General features: G+C 36.3%; 1 protein-coding gene across 1 annotated transcript; it reads right to left on the reverse strand.

The window, feature by feature from the left end:
- Positions 1-4950: 4950 nt before the first annotated feature.
- On the reverse strand, positions 4951-5898 carry LOC114078779 (olfactory receptor 10T2-like). The gene has a single exon (XM_027919833.2). It carries the CDS (start codon positions 5896-5898, stop codon positions 4951-4953), a length of 948 nt encoding a protein of 315 aa, XP_027775634.1.
- Positions 5899-23449: the final 17551 nt, after the last annotated feature.

The following is a 23449-nucleotide window of genomic DNA, read 5'->3' on the forward strand; positions in this document are numbered from 1 at the left end:
CATGGTATTGACATCAAAATAGACCAATGGCATAGAATAGAAGACACAAAGACAAACCCACATAGATACAGTCATCTAATACTAGACGAAGGAGCCAAAAACATGTTGGAGAAAATATAGCCTTTTTAACAAATAGTGCTGGGAAAACTATATATCAACATGTAGAAGAATAAAAAATATATAAAAATAAAAGGCTCATATCTTTCACCCTGCACATAAGTCTACACAAAAAGGATAAAAAACCTAGGAATCAGATCAGAAACTTTGCAAATGCTAGAACAAAACAAGGTCAACACTTCAACTAATTGTTGTAGGCATTAACTTCCTTAGCACTCTTAAAACTCAAGAAATAAAACCAAGAATCAATAAGAGCATCAAATTAAGAAACTTCTACATAGCAAAGAAAATAAGAGCATGAAGAGAGAGCCTATGAAAGGAGAAAATTTTTGCCAGTTACTCCTCTGTCAGGGGATTCATATCTAGAATACATAAAGAACTAAAAAAACTTAACCTAAACCTCCAATAAAACCCCAAATAATCCAATCAGTAAATGAACAAAATAACTAAACAGATATTTCTGAAAAGAAGAAATATAAGTGACTATAAATTTCTTTAAAAAATGTTCAATATTCCTAGCAATCAGAAAATGCAAATAGAAACTACATTGAGAATCCATCTCACTTCAATTAGAATGACCATCATCAAGAATACAAGTAATAAATGCTGGAAACCATGTGGGGGAAAAGTTACACTCATACTTTTGATGATAGGATTGTAAATTAGCCCTGGAAAGCAGTATGGAGAATCCTCCCAAAACTAGGAACCAATCATATGGAACTACCATATGATCCAGCTGTGCCACTTATTAGTATTTATTCAAAAGAATTAAAGTCAGCATACTATTATGAAATTTTAATAGTGGAATAACTCAAAATAGCCAACATATGGAACCAGCCCAGATGCTTGTCAACAGATGAATGGATAAAGAAAACATGGTATATATACACAATGGAGTTTTACTCAGTCCTAAAAAAGAATAAAATTATGTCATTTGCTGGTAAATGGATGGAACTGCATAGCATTATGCTAAATGAGATAAGCAAGACTAAGAAAGTCAAGGATCTAAAGTTTTCTTTCATATGTGAAATCTAGAGCAAAATTAGAAAACAAGAAAAAGAGGAGGGCATGAAAATCAAAGTCTATCAATGGGGTAGAGGAAGAAGATTGAGGGGGAGACAGAAGGGAATGGAAAAAGGAGGAACTGTGGAATAAAATTGACCAAATTATGCTATGTATATCTATGAATACACCACAGTGAATTCCATTTTTTATGTATGTCTCTAAAGCACTAATTTTAAAAACTGTAAACAAGTAGAGGAAAGATCTGTAGAGGTGAGGACCAAGAAGAGAGGAAGGGAGGAAGAGAAGGAGAGTGGAAGTACTGGGGATTAATATGGAGCAAATTATATTCGTGCATGTACAACTATGTCAAAATGAACCTTGCTATTATGTATAATTATCATGTGCTAATTATAAAAAAAGAGTTATATATGCTTGCTCATTCCCATTTCAAGTTTTGGCAAATCTTTCCAAGAAGAGAAAATCAAAATTTGAGAGTAATTGTCATATCTAGGTTTTGAAATTCTCAATGTGATTGGGTGACATCCTTTTCCCATTTGTATTGATGATAGATTTTATTTTTTCATATATTCAAAGTTTTGCCAAGGATGTTTTGAAGAGATGGTTTTCTAGCTGCAAATTCTTTTAACTTTTGTTTTAACTAGTGATTGGGAAAATGACATATGTCATTATTCCCATTACTTCCAGTCAGATCCTGAGAAGCAAAATTGAAGGAGTTGTTTTCTGTCTAGTATTCTGTGATACATTCAACCTTGGGCTATACATATTAATTCTGTAGACTGACAGGAACCCTATTTCCTAGTTTTGTCAGTCTCTACCCTTGCAGAATGATGTAGTGGGCTGAGTTGAGCATATTTCTTTGAGATGACAATGAGACCTACAGCAATTTGTGGCTGCCTCTTCAATTTAGGTCACTTCACAGACTTTCTTGTCCCCTGGCCATAAGAAAAGTCAGGACATTGTTACTCAATCGAAGTCCCAAGAAGTGATCAAAATAATGATCATTCTGGGACTGCATTCTTCACCAGGCTGAACTAGAGAATATTTCTGGAAGTTTCACTTAATTCCTGTTCATAAAGCAAAGTTCAATAATAGAAAAATGGTAGCTATTTACTACCAAATCTTAGGAAAACTCTATTTTTTTTCAAACCAATCAAAATAAAAAAGTAAACTTTGATTCAGCTTTTCTACAGTGTTTGAAAAAGTAATTGATATTTTTAATTGTCTGAAAAACAAAAGAGTATGTTTTATTGAGTTTCAGGTGATAGGAAATGTAATGAAATTTTCATAAATTAGACATTCATGAGGTTCATTTTTTTTCTGTTTGTAAATGGCTTTCCAGGTTTCCTACATATATGTGAAAGCTTATTTCCTTAATTTTTTTCATCAAAGGAATGCTTGCTGATTTTACTAGTGATAATTACAAAATCAAATGTGTGTACAGTTAGTGGTTAAGGGAAAATGAGGGGAAACAAAAAATCTAATTTACGATAATTTATAGTGAATTAACCATTAAATTATGGTTGAAACTATGTAAATTGTAGAACCTTTATATATATATATATATATATATATATATATATATATATATATATATATATATAATATAACCTATTATTATATAAATGTACTATATAATACACAAGTGTATTATATATGTTTTATAAATGTACTATATAATTATATATCACATACAATTATATTACATATATTATTCTTCCTGCTTGGTTCTTTTAATACAATGAAATCACCTAACTATACCAGAAATTAGATCTGGAGTTACAGTGGTGTCTATTTTTCAATTGGATAGAAAACTGGGCAGAGTTAGGCATGCATTCATATCCAAGCTCTATCAATTGTATACTTAAGTGCAAATAATTTGTTCTCCCTTATAACTATTTCCTCCTAAGTATTATTTGGGGGGGACAGGGTTAAAATGTTATAAATACAGTCCCATCAGAAAATAAATGGTTAATACTTGCTAGTTCCATTCCTATTTGCTAAAACATCACATGGCTTATAAACAACTTTTCCTGATAGGTACATATCAATATTTGCCTGCTCATAAGCATATCTGTAACATTGTAGCAGGCTCTGCTTGGTTGGTCCAAGTGATCCCTACCTACTTCAGTTTGTTCTGGAGTTTGCAGTTCTATCTTTGGCTTTCAGTTTTCTAAGTCTTATGAAATATAATGCAAATTTACATGAAGTGAAACATGCGTGTCTTTAGTGCATGGTCACTGTCTACTGATAAATGCATTTGCCTGTGTAACATGAACAGCTCTTATCATGCAGAACATTAACATCAGCTAAGGGGCCTACCCAGACCCCTTCCTAGCCAGAAACCAATGTAATTTAAGATCAGGAAGACTTTCCCCCATGTTATGAGAGTTTTGTAGTTTAATATTTTCCATTTAGGGCTTTGATCTATTTTGAATTAATTTTTTTGTATGATATTAGTCCAACTTAACTCCTAGTTATGACATTAAGAATATGAGCAAAAATAGAAAAACATATAAGTTGAACCTCATTAAAACTGAATTTCCTTGTATTCCAAAGGAAACTATAAAGAAAGTAGAAAAATAAAGAAAGTAGAAAAATAATTTTCAGAATGAGAGAAGATATTTTCATATCATATATCTGATTAGGAATGTGTATTTATCATTATAAAAATGCTTAAAATTCAAACAAATAATCTAATTAAAAATGGGGGAAAGGACTTGGAAATGCATCTCTTCAAATTAGATAAACAAATGGTCAATAAATTGATGAAAAGTTGCTGGACATTAATCATCAGGCAAATGTAATTCAAACCCACAATAATACACTACTGCACACCCACTATAACCATGTGGACTCTCATCATCTGGTTTCCCACGATTCATTTCAGAAACTCACTACCACAGACACAATCAGAAGGCAGCAATGCACAGCACTTTCTAGCACCATGAGGTCCAAAAATTAGAAGTTATTTACCTTCATGGTCGAAGACAGTTGAAATAATATTATCTCCATGGTCTAAGCACTTTAAAATTATATGTTCCTTGAGAATTTGAACCAAATAATTGTTAAACCATCTGGCCTAATGCTCTAAGGCAGAGGTAATTAGGAAGAATAGCTCTTTGACAGATATCTCAATATTTTCCATGGAAATTGGTATGTTAAAAAGTCTATTGCTCTTTTGGTAGTCCCTCCATCCCCCGAAATTCATCCATTCCATTCTAATTCCAAAAATGTGTTTGAATAGACTTGAACAAATTGTTCTCTTAAGTTGACTTTAATTTTATCTGGATAATGCGCCCATCGTCACATTTAATTCAAATTATATGTGTTTGTACTGTGCTCTTTTTAAATTAATTACAAGAGTTATCTCTTTTTCTCATTCTTTCTTCTTCTCTCCCTCCCATCTTCCCTTCCTTTCTTCTCTACCTTCTTTCTTACCCTCCTCTTTTCTTACCTGCTTCCTTTTTCTTTCTTCCTTACCATCTCTCTTTAATATAAAATCTTCTTTTTCCCCCAAAGCAAATAATATCACAAAAATATAGCATTTCATAGCATTTTAACATGTTTACTGCATGTGCGAGCGCGCGCGCACACACACACACACACACAGACACACATACATAGTGTGACATTTAAAAACAGCTTAAAACTGCAAAATTTGAAGTAGGAAAATGGTGAAGCCAGAATATATCAATTAGCACTTTAATTGTTTCATATACATAATGATGATTTTTACTATAAATAAACCACTTTTTTTCAGTTTTAAACATTAGTGTGCAGTAGTTTTTTTAAATTATTAAGATTTTTTTAATTTGTCAAATAAGAAAAAAATTTAATTACACTGTCTATTACTTTCCTTAGGGCCATCTGCATTTCTTTGTTCCTTAGACTGTAAACTATGGGGTTCAGCAGAGGTGTCAGCACTGTATACGTGACAGCCATCAGCATGTCTTCATGGAAGGAATCGCTGTTCTTGGGCCTCAGGTAGACAAAGCAAGCAAATCCATAGTGTATAGACACGACGGTGAGGTGGGAGGAACAAGTCGAGAAGGCCTTATACCTCCCCTTTGAAGAGGGCATCTTCACAACTAAGGACACAATGAAGACATAGGAAATCATAATTAAAATAAAGCTTCCCACCAATACAAAGGCAGAGAGCACAAAAATAGCCATTGCTTCGTGGGAAGTGTAATCACAAGCAAGGTGAACCACAGGAGAAATGTCACAGAAGAAGTGCTGGATATTGTTGGAGTCACAAAAAGATAAGTTGAATATAATAATGGTGATGCAGAGAGAAATCAGGAACCCAACCACCCAGGAGGCCATCATGAGATGAAAGCAGATCTTTATCGTCATCAGGACGGGATAATGAAGTGGGTTGTGGATGGCAGTGTAACGGTCATAGGACATGGCAGCCATGATGAAACAGTTGTTGGCTGCCAGACCAAAGAAGAAAAACATCTGTGTGGCACACTCAGGAAGAGAAATCGTCTTGCTCTTTGAGAGCAAGTCCACTAGCATGCGGGGGATGATTACCATCGTGGTACAGGTTTCTGAAAAGGACAGGCCAAAGAGGAAAAAGTACATGGGGGTGTGGAGGTTGTGACTGAGCTTGATGGCCACCATTATGGACACATTTGCAAGTAGGATGGTCACATGGGAGGAGAAAATCACTACAAAGAGGAGATTCTGCAGGTCTGGGAAACTGGAAAATCCCCACAGAAGGAATGTGTTTACTGCTGTGTGATTGCCCATCTTCCTGTTAGGCATAGACACTTGATACCAATAACACAGATGCTCTTGGTCAAGACTCAGAGATAATTGGAAAAATCTCCTTAGATGCTAATGCTGCCTGGACTTTGATTTTGAGTCCCTGGACAAATTCTATAAGGCAACTCTTATAGAATTTTAGTAAACTAGAGACTTAAATGTAATTGACAAAAGTCAGGATCAGGAGTCTGATGAGGGGAATGATTCTAGCATGAGGATGTGTATAAATGCCACAGAGGGCATCCAAGTATCTTCTTGGATTCTACTCAGAAAAGTACTCTTTCTCTCTCTTCTCTGCATTCTGGATCTGCAAGGAAGAGACAAAATACTAATAAAAGTCTTATTTTTTGTTTTAACCTTGGCTTACTCTGATTTTGACACATCACATTTTTAAAAACTTTTTAAAAATATAATGATACCCTGGCACTCAGGAGTCCCTAGTAAAATATTGATAGAATAAGATAATTCAATAACTTAAATAATTTAATATTAATATAACGTTTAAAAATTCTGGAGAGATCAGTAAAATTTTTGAAAAGAACTTCCAAATTTCTTTCATCTTTGCTTTCCACATATGAGGGCTCCAAGGATGATATTTTTGATAATGATTAGATCAAATAAATTAATTTAACTTGTTGCAATCTCTGGGCTTCTATATTTGATAATAACTGAATCTTGAGATGTATAAAATTAATTGTTCTTAATATAATAGTTCTTAAAACATATCGGTAAAGTTTCAGTTCTTAAGAACTTGTCAATGAAGTTCTTTCCCATGTGCGTATCCCAAGATAATATGATGGGCTAACGTGGATCTTTTTTGAAGATACTGTCTCATTCCAGAATGGGAAATTTGGTTATATTCTGATCAACTTTTGAGTTGTTAGCAGGACCTCCAGGACATTTTGTAGCTAGTATAACTTGACTGGTTTGCTTTGTTGTACATATCTGAAAGACTCAGTTTCCTCAGATCAATTTGGCAAGCAAACTTCTATTTTGATTGTTCTTTAAACATACAATCCACAAAGGCGATGAGGGCAGAAAAAAGTTATGAGGACTTCCCATAAAATTTTTGTTTTAACCTTGGCTTCTCTTAAAGATGAAGGGAAAAAAGTGACGAGGAAGCAGGTGTGTAAAAAGAGAGGTAGTGGTTGGTAATTATTCTGAAGGATTCACAAAGGTGAAAGATGAATGAAGACAAAAGAGAAAACAATTCTGTTATTAGCCAAAGAGTGGCTGTCTTGTCTTTGCATTGCCACTGTGGTCAAAGAATACAAGAGGAGCCAAGGCAGGTGGCCAGCACCTACTCAATACCTACAATGTGCCAGACAATATACAAGGGCTAGACAGGGTTGGCTCCTGTAGCCCTCACAAGTTTATATGAGGATTGGTCACTCTGATTTTATAAAACACGAGGTATGGAGTGTTTGCATGACTATTGGAGATCATAAATTCAATAGATATTAATGAAATATCAATGATTTAGGAATGGGAAACACAATGTGGACCCAGAGATGTAGGACCTCTGTGAGGTGAGAGTTCATGACTACTGTTGTTTGTGTAGTCAGGGAAGCCCCGTCTGAGGAGATGACTTACTTAAAAGGAGAATAGAATGACAACATGCAAACAACATGTGAAGATCAGAGGAAAGAACATCGCAGGCACAGGGCTCAGCTACTGCATGCCGTGACATGCGACTAAGTCATTCAGGATCACCCCAGGTGAATTGGGTTGGCATGGAATAATCACATCGAGACAGAGAAAATACCTTTTTCTTGGGATTCTTCAGCAAAGGCCCTTCTACTCCAGCCCCCACAAGAGAGGCAGACAAAAAAGAGGAGGAGGACATTCTGAAGCCCTTTTATATTGAGGGGAAGACACTTGAGAAAGTTCCACCCCATTGAGGGGGGTCAGGTTTCAGGGGGTTGAGTCTAGCTTCGTGATGTCTTATGGTCGGTCATCTTGGAAAGCCACGCCCATCTCATGTGCTGTGTGTGGATCATGGGCAGAGCCAGCAAAAAGGACACATATGTCTCCAGTCCACACAGAGAGGCAACGTCAGTCCAGTCCCCTTGTATACTCACGCTCATAGTTCACACCCCACAGCCCATGGCTGGCCCACAACAACTACAGGTCTCCTGAGGTGGGCCATAAATCTACTCAAGCAATCTTCAATCAAGATTCATGAGACTTCTCTTTGAGACCACTCCTCAAAGGCTCTTTCCTCTGAAGGCTTCTCAGTCGATTCACTTTTAAAGCAAAATTTCCATTCTTATTGCTTCTGCTACCACTCATTTTGTACCACTCCCCAATTCCGGTGTCTATAAGAAAAGACTTAAATTTCCTTTGGCACATCTCCAGTTTCAGAATGTTCTCCAAGTACTGGACGCAAAATTTTCAGAACAGAAGTAACCATATCCCTCGCATATCAGAGGTTTTTCCTGTTTCCTGATTTATAGACATCAAAGTGCTACTATCCAACACATTTTCACTCTTTCCACATTTTTTACCCCAATAAGTCACTTCCATAATTACAGTATTCTGTTTATTGACACCTTGGTTATTTTTATCCCCTCTGCTATTGCCCTACATCTATCCTATGGGGTGAATATTATATGTGCTTCCTTCTCCTAGACCTAGTCTCACCTCTACCAGCTTTTTAATTTCCTATCTATAAATGTGCTGTCTCTTCACTATAAACATCTTTTAGATCCCCTTTTCTTACAAACTAGATATACTAATAACTTCTACCTTTTTTGCATGTTTCAATTATACAGTTTCATATATCCTTATAGCTACTGTAAGATATAAGTATTATTAAACTGAAATATTTGATTTGCCAAAGTGATACAGTTGGTAGGTTCATACTTACACACTAAGGAGCATACTTACTGCAGGGCATTGAATGTCTGGAGAACCACTTGCATGGCTAGTTTATTCTAAGCTTCCCCAAGTGCAAGTGCTCTAGTGTGGGTTCAAGGTGTTACCTGTCCATCAACCATATTGGAGAAACATCCCTCAGCTTCTCAAATACAGCATGTCCTTTCTTGGTTTGTCCACTTTGCATGTTATTTTCTCTAGCCTGCCTTTCTCTGCCTACTAAAAACACAGCTTTCTTGAAAAGACAATGCAAATATCATTCCTCCTTGGAAGGCTCCTCCTTGGTTGTTCGTCATTTCTTCTGAACTAATGTGTCATTGTATTGTGATAAAATGTTTTTTATAAGCTGGACTTCAGCTTATAATTCCCCTCCAATACATTGTTTGTTTTCCTTTGCCTTTATTTATATGTGCTAAAGTTAGTTGATTGCTCTATAAACAGATTTCAAGAACTGTGGCTCCTAGCAATATGAATGGAAGAATAGGTGTATTCTAAATGCTTTCTTAATTTAATTTATGAATGTCAAATAACAACAGAAGCAAACAAAAAATTTCTTAAAATTGCAACAGTGGTGGCATAGAGCCTAGGAGAAAGCAACTCTCATTTCTTCACAATAGTGACTATACCTATTTACTATAGAATCAATTCACACTCAACCTATAAGTAGACTGCTGCCCAGAGGTGTATTAGAATTACTAGGAAAGTTTTATCAAAATAATTCACCCCTACATACTAACACCCTCCACAAGTTTTTGACAACTGTCTCCCTGATATCAGGGTATGTATTGTTTGACAATATTTCTCTGTGATTTTGATTGAGAATCTTTCAATTCTTTGATAGTTTTCTTGTATGTCAAAGGTAAATTATGATTTCTTCATGCTATTTAAGTACAGCCACAATATAAGGTAAGGTCGGCATGACATTATTTCCATTCTCCACAACAATCCTGGCAACTGCTGGAGAACAAGATACTTATCATGTTGGATAAACTCTTCTGTTTATTTTCTCAAAACTTACCCCCTTTTACACCAGGCTTCTGGAGTTTGATATTCACTCTCCGTTTTCAGATCTTCAAACTTTCCCCATCCAGTTTTCTGAGTTTGCTCTGTATAGCTCTATATCTAAAATAAGGAATTGGCAACTTTCTTAATTTCCAGCTTATCTGTGTCCATAGTTTCTTTGAAACCTTGTATAAGGCTATGGACACCCACAGTATTTGATAATTGGAAGTTATAGAATGATGTTCATTGTAAAGAACAATCTAAAACTCCCTTCACTCACTTTCCAGTCTCTTTAAAATCATAAGGTAATTAATCTGGAGAAAGAATTTAGTCTCATATCTCCACTATGTACTTTTTACTCTTATTTTACATATCTCTTAGTGCTGGGATAATATTTAAGGTGATTTTGAGTGCTCATAATGAGTCCCTTATGAATTTAGAATCTCCGTAACATGAAAGGTAGTGCCATCCTCATTTCAGGAAAATGAAAAATTTTAATGAGCGTCCTGGGGTCATTGGGAACCATTATCTTGAGATTCCTACTTTAGATACAAGGAGTCTTGCCTCTGTATTGCCCAATGTGAGGCCACAAAAAATGATTTTTAATCTTCACACACCATGGGGAGCTTTCAATGATGTGTGTAACATAGAAATGATTTGAATTTGACTTGTGAAAAATATATCTTAGAATGTAGATGATTCCCACAGTAATATTTTACATCCTGCCCAATATCATTTATTTTATAATTCTGAAAATCTGCCAAGTCTCTCTGGTCTCTTCTACCCCATCCATAGGACAGGGAATGGGGTGTCAAGAGAACTTAGTACCTGGGGAAACAGGAGGAGGTTAGGAAGAAAATGAGCATAAAAGTATGTTTCCTGGGATTGCTTTCTCATGGGTTCAACTCTGCAGAAGACCTTGATGAAAAGGAAAATCATTTTCATCCATGCCCAGTTATGAACCACCATTGTAATAAGCACAAGTGGCTCCTAATTCCCTATGTCACCATCTTGCCCTCAAGTCACTCAACATCTGTACTATCTTCTACCTAATGGTCTAACAAGTCTTATCTTCAGTATCCGCTTTCATAAGCTCAATGCTTCAAACAACTCAAGCAACACATTGTTTTCTAATTAAATCCTGCCTTTTCCTTATTATTTTTTCTGTTCCTTCAGTCTGAAAAGTCCTTTTCCTGATTCTACTCACACAAAATTTTGTCCTTTAAGGCTCAGAAAAAATGACATCTCATCCATGAAGACCTGTGTTTGCATCATGCATGAAAACAGAGAAAGCACAGCTATTAAGAAGGAAGTCTACCAGGAGAGGCACTTTCTTTGAATGATCTCCACTGGGTTCCAGAATTTGCTATGTTATGCCGTGTAGGAGTCTAGATAGCAGTATATAATAAATTAAATAACTTTTTGAAGTTAGGTAGTGTTTTAGAGCCTTTGTTTTACAGGGGATTGGCCAAGACAATTAAAATGGAAAAATCTGGAAGTGCCCATAGCCACCTGCTGAATGACACAGAGATTTCAAAACAATAATAGCAAAAATGTCCTGTTGCTGCAAGTTTGGACCACTCTGAGGTGCCATTCATGCTCCTGTTACCTGTGGGCTGGGGCTGAAACTGCACTTCAGCTGGTCCTGCATTCTCATCTAGAGCCTTCCAATGCCTCGTTTATCTCCCTCCCTGAGATCACTCTTTTTTTTTTGATAATAATTTTTTTATTGATTGTTCAAAACATTACAAAACTCTTGACATATCATATTTCATACATTAGATTCAAGTGGGTTATGAACTCCCATTTTTACCCCAAATACAGATTGCAGAATCACATCGGTTACACATCCACATTTTTACATAATGCCATATTAGTAACTGTTGTATTCTGCTACCTTTCCTATCCCCTACTATCCCCCCTCCCCTCCACTCCCATCTTCTCTCTCTACCCCATCTACTGTAATTCATTTCTCTCCTTGTTTTTTTTCCCATTCCCCTCATAACCTCTTATATGTAATTTTGTATAACAATGAGGGTCTCCTTCCATTTCCATGCAATTTCCCTTTTCTCTACCTTTCCCTCTCACCTCATGTCTCTGTTTAATGTTAATCATTTCCTCCAGCTCTTCCTCCCTGCTCTGTTCTTAGTTACTCTCATTATATCAAAGAAGACATTTGGCATTTGTTTTTTAGGGATTGGCTAGCTTCACTTAGCATAATCTGCTCTAGTACCATCCATTTCCCTGCAAATTCCATGATTTTGTCATTTTTTAGTGCTGCGTAATACTCCATTGTGTATAAATGCCACATTTTTTTTATCCATTCATCTATTGAAGGGCATCTGGGTTGGTTCCACAGTCTAGCTATTGTGAATTGTGCTGCTATGAACATCGATGTGGCAGTATCCCTGTAGAACGCTCTTTTAAGGTCTTCAGGGAATAGTCCGAGAAGGGCAATAGCTGGGTCAAATGGCGGTTCCATTCCAAGCTTTCCCAGGAATCTCATACTGCTTTCCAAATTGGCCGCAGTCCCACCAGCAATGTACAAGAGTACCCTTTTCCCCACATCCTCGCCAGCACTTGTTGTTGTTTGACTTCATAATGGCTGCCAATCTTACTGGAGTGAGATGGTATCTTAGGGTGGTTTTGATTTGCATTTCTCTGACTGCTAGAGATGGTGAGCATTTTTTCATGTACTTGTTGATTGATTGTATGTCCTCCTCTGAGAAGTGTCTGTTCAGGTCCTTGGCCCATTTCTTGATTGGGTTATTTGTTATCTTATTGTTTAATTTTTTGAGTTCTTTGTATACTCTGGATATTAGGGCTCTATCTGAAGTGTGAGGAGTAAAAATTTGTTCCCATGATGTAGGCTCCCTATTTACCTCTCTTATTGTTTCTCTTGCTGAGAAAAAAACTTTTTAGTTTAAGTAAGTCCCATTTGTTGATTCTTGTTATTAACTCTTGTGCTATGGGTGTCCTATTAAGGAATTTGGAGCCCGACCCCACAATATGTAGATCGGAGCCAACTTTTTCTTCTATCAGACGTTATATATCTGATTTGATATCAAGCTCCTTGATCCATTTTGAGTGTATCAAGTTGATCCATGCAACTTTTGTGCATGGCGAGAGAAAGGGATTCAGTTTCATTTTGTTTCATAAGGATTTCCAGTTTTCCCAGCACCATTTGTTGAAGATGCTATCCTTCCTCCATTGCATGCTTTTAGCCCCTTTATCAAATATAAGATAGTTGTAACTTTGTGGATTAGTCTCTGTGTCCTCTATTCTGTACCATTGGTCCACCCACCTGTTTTGGTACCAGTACCATGCTGTTTTTGTTACTATTGCTCTGTAATATAGTTTGAAATCTGGTATCGCTATACCGCCTGATTCACACTTCCTGCTTAGAGTTGCTTTTGCTATTCTGGGTCTTTTATTTTTCCATATTAATTTCATGATTGCTTTATCTATTTCTACAAGAAATGCTGTTGGGATTTTGATTGGCATTGCATTAAACCTATAGAGAACTTTTGGTAATATCGCCATTTTGATGATGTTAGTTCTGCCTATCCATGAACAGGGTATATATTTCCATCTTCTAAGATCTTCTTATATTTCTCTCTTTAGGATTCTGTAGTTTTCATTGTATAAATCTTTCACCTCTTTTGTTAGGTTGATTCCCAAGTATTTTTTTTTTTTTGAGGATATTGTGAATGGGGTGTTTTTCCTCATTTCCGTTTCAGAAGTTTTGTCGCTGATATACAGAAATGCCTTTGATTTATGCGTGTTGATTTTATATCCTGCCACTTTGCTGAATTCATTTATTAGTTCTAGTAGTTTTTTTGTAGACCCTTTTGGGTCTTCTAGGTATAGAATCATGTCATATGCAAATAGTGATAATTTAAGTTCTTCTTTTCCTATTTTTATGCCTTTAATTTCTTTCGTCTGTCTAATTGCCCTGGCCAGTGTTTTGAGAACTATATTGAATAGAAGTGGTGATAGAGGGCATCCCTGTCTTGTTCCAGATTTTAGAGGGAATGCCTTCAATTTTTCTCCATTCAGAATGATGCTGGCCTGAGGCTTAGCATAGATAGCTTTTACAATGTTGAGGTAAGTTCCTGTTATCCATAGTTTTTCTAATGTTTTGAACATAAAGGGATGCTGTACTTTGTCGAATGCTTTTTCTGCGTCTCTCGAGATGATCATATGGTCTTATCTTTAAGTCTATTGATGTGGTGAATAACATTTATTGATTTCCGTATATTGAACCATCCTTGCATCCCAGGGATGAATCCTACTTGATCATGGTGCACAATTTTTTTGATGTGTTTTTGTATCCGATTCACCAGAATTTTATTGAGGGTTTTTGCATCTAGGTTCATTAGAGATATTGGTCTGTAGTTTTCTTTCTTTGAGGTGTCTTTGTCTGGTTTCGGAATCAGGGTGATGTTGGCCTCATAGAATGAATTTGGAAGAGCTCCCTCTTTTTCTATTTCCTGAAATAACTTGAAAAGTATTGGTATTAATTTCTCTTTAAAGGTTTTCTAAAACTCTGCTGTATACCCATCCGGTCCTGGGCTTTTCTTGGTTGGTAGTCTTTGAATTGCTTCTTCTATTTCATCCATTGATATTGGTCTGTTCAAATTGTGTGTATCCTCCTGACTCAGTCTGGGCAAATCATATGACTTAAGAAATTTATCGATGTCTTCACTATCTTCTATTTTATTGGAATATAGGTTTTCAAAATAATTCCTAATTGTCTTCTGTATTTCTGTAGTATCTGTTGTGATGTTGCCTTTTTCATCCCGTATGTTAGTAATTTGAGTTCTCTCTCTTCTCTTCATTAGCATGGCTAAGGGTCTGTTGATCTTATTTAAATTTTCGAAGAACCAACTTTTAGTTTTGTCAATTTTTTCAATAGTTTCTTTTGTTTTCATTTCGTTGATTTCCGCTCTGATTTTAATTATTTCTTGCCTTCTGCTACATTTGCTGTTGTTTTGCTCTTCCTTTTCTAGGGCTTTGAGATGAAGTGTGAGCTCATTTATTTGTTGGTTTTTCCTTTTTTTGAGGAATGACCTCCAGGCGATGAATTTCCCTCTTAAAACTGCTTTCACTGTGTCCCATAGATTCCGATATGTTGTGTCTGTATTTTTCATTTATCTCTAAGAATTTTTTGGTTTCCTCCTTTATGTCTTCTGTAACTCATTGATCATTCAGTAACATATTGTTCATTTTCCATGTGATGTAGGATTTTTCCTTCCTTCTTTTATCATTGATTTCCAGTTTCATTCCATTATGATCAGATAAAATGCATGGTATTATCTCCACCCCTTTATATTTACTGAGGGTTGCCCTATGGCATAATATATGGTCTATTTTTGAGAAGGATCCATGTGCTGCTGAGAAAAAGGTATATCCACTATATGATGGTTGATATATTCTATATATATATCAGTTAAGTCTAGGTTATTGATTGTGATATTGAGTTCTATAGTTTCTTTATTCAACTTTTGTTTGGAGGATCTGTCCAATGATGAGAGAGGTGTGTTGAAGTCACCCATAATTATTGTGTTGTGGTCTATTTGATTCTGGAACTTGAGGAGAATTTGTTTTATGAACGTCCCAGCACCATTATTTGTTGCATAAATATTGATAATTGTTATGTCTTGTTGGTGAATGGTTCCTTTTAACAGTATATAGTGTCTTTCCTTATCCCTTTTGATTAACTTAGTCTTGAAGTCAATTTTATTCGATATGAGGATGGCCACCCCTGCTTGCTTATGAGGACCGTGTGCATGGTATATTTTTTCCCAACCTTTCACCTTCAGCCTGTGTATGTCTTTTCCAATCAGACGTGTCTCCTGGAGGCAGCATATTGTTGGATTTGTTTTTTTAATCCATGTTACCAGCCTATGTCGCTTTATTGGAGAGTTTAGGCCATTAACGTTTAGAGTTACTATTGATAGATGGTTTGTACTTCCAGCCATGTTTGATTATTTATCTTTTTTTTTTAATTTAGTTTGTTTCTCCATGATTAGCTTTCCCCCTGCCCTCTGTCTTTACTGAGGCACTTCCCACTGATGGTTTTGGTTATTGTTTTTCATTTCTTTCTCGTGTAGTGTTTTGCTCAAGATGCTTTGCAATGCTGGTTTTCTGGCTGCAAATTCTTTTAACTTTTGTTTATCATGAAAGATTTTTATTTCGTTGTCGTACCTGAAGCTTAATTTTGCTGGCTACAAAATTCTTGGTTGGCATCCATTGTCTTTCAGTGTTTGAAATACGTTGTTCCAGGATCTTCTCGCTTTCAGCGTCTGTGATGAAAAATCCGTTGTTAACCTTATTGGTTTACCCCTGAATGTAATCTGCCTCCTTTCTCTTGTAGCTTTTAATATTTTCTCTTTGTTCTGTATATTAGATATCTTCATAACAATGTGTCTTGGCGTTGGTCTACTGTGATTTTGTGTGCTCGGTGTCCTGTATGCATCTACAATTTGTATATCCATTTCCTTTTTTATTTCTGGAAAGTTTTCTATAATTATCTCATTCAGCAAGTTGCTCAATTCCCTTGGTTTGAACCTCTATACCTTCTTCTATCCCAATGACTCTTAAGTTTGGTTTTTTTATGTTATCCCATATCTCTTGGATGTTTTTCTCGTGGTTTTTTACCAGCCTTTCTGAGTTGGCTAGACTCTTTTCAAGATGATATATTTTGTCTTCATTATCTGATGTTCTGGCTTCTACTTGCTCCACTCTGTTAGTGGTACTCTCATTTGAGTTTTTAATTTGGTTTATAGTTTCCTTCATTTCTAGAATTATTGTTTGATTTTTTTTTTATAATCTCTATCTCCTGACAAAGATGCTCAATTTCTTCTTTTATCTGTTTATGTAATTCATTTTTAATGTGTTCTTTCACTGTTTGAATTTGCTGTCTCATATCCTCTTTAAGGTTCCATTCCATCTGTCTAAGGTAATCCTTGAGTTCTTTATTTGACCATTTTCCTGATGCCTCTAGGTCCTCCTGAATTTTGAGGCTGTCCGGCATTGCTTGTACTCCTTTTCTTCCTTGCTTTTTCATGCTGCTCATGTTACTTCTTGTTCTGTTTGACTGCTGAGTTACTATTTACTCCTATAAATTTGATGCTCGGGAGGAAAGGTATTAGAAGGGAAGGGAAGAAGTCACTAAATGGAATGAGAGTAAGCAGGTAGAATTCAAGAAAGGGGGAATAAGGAAATTGAAAAGAAATGAAAAGACAAAAGATAAAAATAGAAAAGAAAAAAAGATAAAAAATTTAAAAAACAAAAATTAAAATTAAAAAAATGATAAAAAAAATTAAAAATTTTTTTAAAAACAAAAAAAATGAAAATGAAAATAAAACCAAATTTAAAAAAAATTAATAAATGCAGTCTTAGAGTTTGGTTAACTTCCAGTAGGTGGAGCTGTTCTCACTGGGCCAAGCTTCTCCTCTCAATACATGGGAACCAATCACTGTGCAGCAGCTCCTCCTCCCAGACTGGGTGGGTCTCCAATCCTGAGTGCCTAGGGCCTTCTCTTGTGTCTAGTCACTTCCCCACTTTTCCTCAAGCCAGGCCCACTCACCAGTGACGCTCACCACAATACTGGCTACATGCCAGGTCTGGTGCTCCTGGGAGCCCTATTTTCATGAACGACTGGGCACACTCTCCCTGTTTGCCATTCCCTCAGACCCTAAGTTTGTAGAGCTTGGGGCTGAGAACCCTCAGCGAATTTTGCTTGCTCTCCGGTAGCCACACCCCCGGTAGCTGGTGCAAGAGACCTCAGTTGTCAGCACTGGTGGGAGCGGTAGCCAGGAGTTCCGTGCTGCGGGTCCCGTGCCACTCCTGATTCCCTCGGTCTGGCTATCACACTCACGGGAGAGCTGGGAGGGGCCCTTAAGGTTTCTCTGCTGTGTGGAGAGGGAAGGCTAGGGGGTTACACACCTGTCACCACCTGTTTCAATGGAGTTATCTCCTCCGCCGCATTCTGGTGACGTCAGTTCTCTGCCATGGTGGTATCCCATGCAAATGGCGACAGTTCGTTCCCTTTGCTGGGTGACCAATGCAACAGGTGGGTCCTGACTGGCTCTCCCAAGCCCCGTTTCAATCCTGTGGCCACTGCCTATGAAGGCTCAGTTGGCATTAACCTCCATAGATTCAGAAGGGCCTACCAGTTGTTTCAGCGGGATCGTTTAGTGCTGAGTCACAGCAGTTTGTCTGCGAGAAGCAGGCGAACGGGAGCTTGAATTCCCCTGAGATCACTCTTTCACTAAAATACTAGCCTGAGTATTTCTAAGTATCTTCTTTTGGAAAACTTGTGAGAAGACAGAGTGCCAATGAACACAGGAATAAGGACTGCATGTGCTTAACTATGCACACTCAAAAATTTAAAAACAATGAAGCATAAGCACCATGTTCTGACTACTGGCACAGATTCTTTCTCACTGAAAAACAGTTATAACCCTTAGCCATCATTGCCAGTCATGTAGTCATACATCTGAATCTATGCCTACAGGCCATACTGTACTTGTTCCTCGTGGTGCTAGGATTTCTGCTTCTTGCTAATTGGTCCATGTTATTAGATATTGGTATTTTTCTTACAAATTAATTTATTGGACATTTCATGAAGTTTGAGTTCACATCTTTGATTTTTTTTTTTGTGGTAATGATACAATGTGCCAAAGACATATAGGGCTGGATGATGCTACAGCTCTGTGTCTCTCTACCTCTAAACCATTGTTCTATCTGCTTTGTGTTCATCCTCTGCTCTTCCAAATGCAATGTCAGGTAGCTCAAGGAAGATTAACAAACTATATCAATATCATTTCTTTCTAGAAAAATGGAGCTAAGAACACTGTCCATCTATATTATAAAGAAATATGTGCAGGTTACACATCAAAATAATGTTTTTAACCATATTCCTGATAACAGTAACCTAGAGCATGAATCATTTCATTCATTAGCTCATTATTTATTCAGAACACAATGAGTGTTTATTCAGAATACAATTCCAGGCACTTGCCTAGGCTATCAGAAATATGAGTGAAATATAGCCAGAGATGTCTGCCCTCGTGGAATATAACTTCTATCATCTCCAAAACTGAAAAAGAAGGGACTATGGTATAGCATTAGCTTAATATGCCAGAAATTAGAAAGGAATAATTCAATAACATTGTTTAGCAGAGTAGTTACCAATTAAATTTAAATTTTTTAAAAATTCTTCAACTGGTTCTTAGAGAGGAGCTTAGCAAGAAAGATAAAAACTGCAAAGTAAATATTTATAATAAATACACAAAGGATAAAGAGAATGGAATCAAAGTATTTCATTACAGAAGATCATCAAATCCAAAGGACAACAGCAAGAGAAGAAGAAAGGACAAGTTATATGTAAAACAACCACAAAACAATTACCTAAATGTCAGTAATAAGTCCTTACCTATCAATAATTAATTGTAAATGGACTAAGTATGCCAAAGACATAAAGATGGTGAAAAGATTTGTGGGGTGGGGGGGCTGCCACAGTCTGGCTGGGCACAAGTCAGGAGCCACTTGTCAAAAGAAGCTAACTTTATTTTTAGAACCACACACGCCAAACAAAACAGCTCCTCAGGAAAAACCCTCAGAGCCCAACTGCCACCACAGCCTCTCCACCTCCCCCACTCCTCCTGCTCTTGATGCCGATTGGCTGGGTCGTGTGGGCGGAGCCAAAAACGTCCCCCAATGAGCAGCTCCGTAGTCTGAAAGGGCGGGGAAACATCCCAATGAGCATCACCGCAGAGGAGCCAATCAGCTAGAAGTTGCTGGGGCCGCTGTGAGCCAATCATCAGCTGGCAGTCTGAAAGTTTGCTGGGGCCCCTTCGGCTGTGGCTGTCAACAGGGGGCAGTGAACTGGGGATCGAACCTAATGATGTTCTGACACTGATCTATATTCTTATTTATTTGTTTGTTTGTTTAAGACATGGTTTTTCTAAGTTGCTGAGGCTGGCCTGGAACTTGTGATCCTCCTGCCTCAGCCTCCCAAGTCAGTGGGATTACAGGTGTGCACCACCAGGACTGGTTTGAAAAGGCTTTTTAAATTGCATGTGGTGGCTCATGCCTGTAATCCCAGTGACTTGGGAGGCTGAGGCAGGAGGATCTTGAATCCAAAGCCAGCCTCAGCAACTTAGCAAGGTCCTAAGCAACTTAGTGAGATCCTGTCTCCAAAATATATATACATTAAAAAAGGAGCTGGGGTGTGACTAAGTAGTTAAGTGTCCCTGGGTTCAATCTCTGGTACCAAAAATAAAAAATAAAAATAAAAAGCTTTATAAAAGATACCCAAGTATATACTCATCGAAGAAACTCTCTTAAGCTTTAAGGATATGCATCGACTGAAAGTGAAGAGATGGAAAAAGATGGTTCTTTTTTTTTTAATTTTTCTTTTTATAAATGGCAACCAGAATAGATCAGAGATGTTTCTTTTTTTAATAAATGGAAACCCAAATGGATCAGAGGTAGCTATAATCCCATCACACAAAATAGAGGAGCTGATGAATCTCAGAAGAAGGTACCCTTTGTGTGGGGGTGTATATGAATACTATCTCTGCCAATCTTCTGGAAGCATTATATTAAGTCACCTCTATATCATCACATTTATTCACTTTTTCTTTCACCTGCTTGGACCTCTTAGAAATCCCTCCCATCTTTAGTTAGATTAATTTTATTAAGGCAGAGAAAACTGCAGTATAGAACTCTAATGATTATTACCCCACAGAACAATCAATTTGAACATCTATCCAGGCATGAAAATACCTTCATAAAAGCTACAGAAATCAGGTGATAGATCACAGTACTTGGTTAGAACACAATAATAAGAAATAATGTGCTGAAGTGGGCAGGATCCACAGCTTTGCATAACCTGCACCTCCCCCCCACCACTTCAGGCAGCACCAGCACAGGCAGATATCATGCGCTTGGGGTAAAGAGAGAGATAAACATAGGATTCTGCCTTAGTCTTCAACACAGTATGAACCAGCACTGGACAGACCTCAGTAAAATCCAACATTGAATAAACCTCTACCACCCCTGATTCTAGGCTGGTACCTGCAGCCTGAGCCTCAAAATCTGCTCTTGTGCCACCGTGGGAGCCCATTAGTCCATGATATGGGCTTGATCTCTAATGTGCATAGCTGCTGACTGATTACAGCAAACTTGGGTTTAGATAAATCCTTTTTTTAAAAAAAGTTTTCAATTGCATATGGACACAATATCTTTATTTTATTTATTTATTTTAATGTGCTGCTAAGGATAGAATCCCATGCCTCACATATCCTAGGCAAGTGCTGTACCACTGAGCCACAACCCAGGAGGCCTCAGAGGCCAGAGAGTCATACTTTAACCACAATAATGATAACTATGGGAGGTAATGCATATGTTGATTATCTAGATTTAACCATTCCATAATGCATATACACTTCAGAACATCATGTCATGTTACAAATAAATACATGCAATTATGTCAATTAAAAACAAAGAAAAAGAGAAGTAAAAATTTTACAATATAATGAACTGAGAGAAAACAGAATTTTAAAAAGATCAGCAAAGACAGTAGACCTGTGGAACAATTTCAAATAGTCCAACATATATATTATGGGAGGCTCAGAGAAGCAGAGAGAATGAAAGGTCATAAAAATAGTTGAAGAGTAAATTATTAAAAATGTTCCAAATCTAGTAAAAACTGTTAACTAAGGGGGGAAGGGGATCTCAGTGAATAATAAGCAAGATGCACACACACACACACACACACACACACATTCTCTCACACACACAAGTTATGAGCACAATACTACCATGCCAAAAGCTAAAAGTGAAGAAATCTTCAAAGGCCCATAGTATAAGAACACATTTCAATACAATTTCTTAATTATTTATGTAGGGAGAAGAAAAAAGAATAATTAAATATAAAATAACATATAACTCAATATTTCATTATTAGGGTACAAATATATTTGAATTTAAATAGAAAATAAAACAATCAGGTGTTTGTCCCTAAATATAGACACATTATGAATAAAGACAGCTACGAATGCAACCTACTATTGGTGTGCTGCATCAACAACATAAACAACTATTGTTTTAAAAACAACATAAACAACAACATAAACAACTGAACAGCATTTGTATTATTGCTACTCATTTTTGAAATGGTGAGAAAATGTAAATTTCTTTGCTTTTGCACTGTGACTGCATTACAAGTAAAAAAAAAATTAAAATTTAATACCATTAAAAAACACACACACACATTATACACAGAGAGAGCAATGATGTGATTAATTACTGCTGAAAGCTGGAAAATACTGGAATGAAAAATTTCTAGATGTAAAAGGAAAAACCTGTCAAAAAACAATTTTAAACCTATGCAGATATCTTTCAAAAATTAAGGAAAATAAATGTTTTCAAATAAAACAGGCAATAATTTTTTGTATATGGACTGAAACATCAATAAAAATATAGAGGAAAAATTTCAAACTGTAGGAAAATAGTTTCAGACTGTAATTAGATGTATATGAACTAATTAAATACACTGGAAGTGATAAATATGTTAACCTTTGTTGACAGGTTTTTCTATTGTTTACATCCATGAAATCAACAGCAACCTGAACACATGAAATGAAAGCAAGTATATATCATCTTCTGGATTTGGAAATTCAACATAATATAGACGTCAATTCCATGATATTAATCCTAACATACTTGTGTGGTTAATTTCAAAGAAAATTCCAGTTGGTTTTTTTTAAAAGAAATCACAAATTAATTTTAAAATTAATATGGAAGGACTTCTGCATAAACATGGTAAATTAGTTATGTGCATCTAATTTTACTTCCTTTCAAAATCCCACTAAGCTCCCAGAAAGGGGATTTTTAAATTTTTATTTTACATTATTTATTGAAATATAGTTTCATATAATGCATAAATGTTAGGCATATAGTTTGAGAATTTTAGACAAATGTATATATCCATGTAGCACAAGGTATAGCACATATAGCACCCTGTAATACATACATCAAAACTAAGAAAAATGCCATCAAGGAAAGATTGTGTGTTTTCAAACCACAGGTTTGAGGACTTTTTAAAGATTTTCAGAATTAAAATGAACACATTTATTTAAAATATATTTTACACCCATGTATCCAAAACCACACACAATCAAATAAAAATACATTTCAATCACCTCTCAATTGATCATTTCTGCCCCTTTGAAATCCACTTTTTTCCCCTCTGCTGGCCCAAGGCAACTCCAGGTTTGCTTTTTGAACAAAATAGATTAGATTCTCTTTCTGTAATTTTATAAAATGAAAATCATGTAAAATATAGACTATCACATCTAACTTCTCTCAGCATTGCTATTTTGAGATTCACAGATAATGGGTGCATCAACAGTCTGTTTCTTTTTATTGCTGAGTCATTTTTCATTATACAGATAATGCCAGCTTTTTTTATTCACTCACCAGTTGGTGGCCTTTAGCATTGTTTCCAGATTTGTGCTATTGTGGATAGAGCTTCTGTGAACATTGGAGTCATCTGTGTGGATATAATTTTCCATTTGTCTATGGGTGGGTTTTTAAAAATTTATTTACTTAACTTGTTAGTGCTGGAAATTGAACTCAG

Source organism: Marmota flaviventris, chromosome 9, assembly GCF_047511675.1.
Source record: "Marmota flaviventris isolate mMarFla1 chromosome 9, mMarFla1.hap1, whole genome shotgun sequence".
Lineage (NCBI taxonomy): Eukaryota > Metazoa > Chordata > Mammalia > Rodentia > Sciuridae > Marmota > Marmota flaviventris.

Bases quoted from the DNA above. Each gene is read 5' to 3' on its own strand.
- LOC114078779 (XM_027919833.2), bottom strand. From the start codon at position 5,898: ATGGGCAATCACACAGCAGTAAACACATTCCTTCTGTGGGGATTTTCC.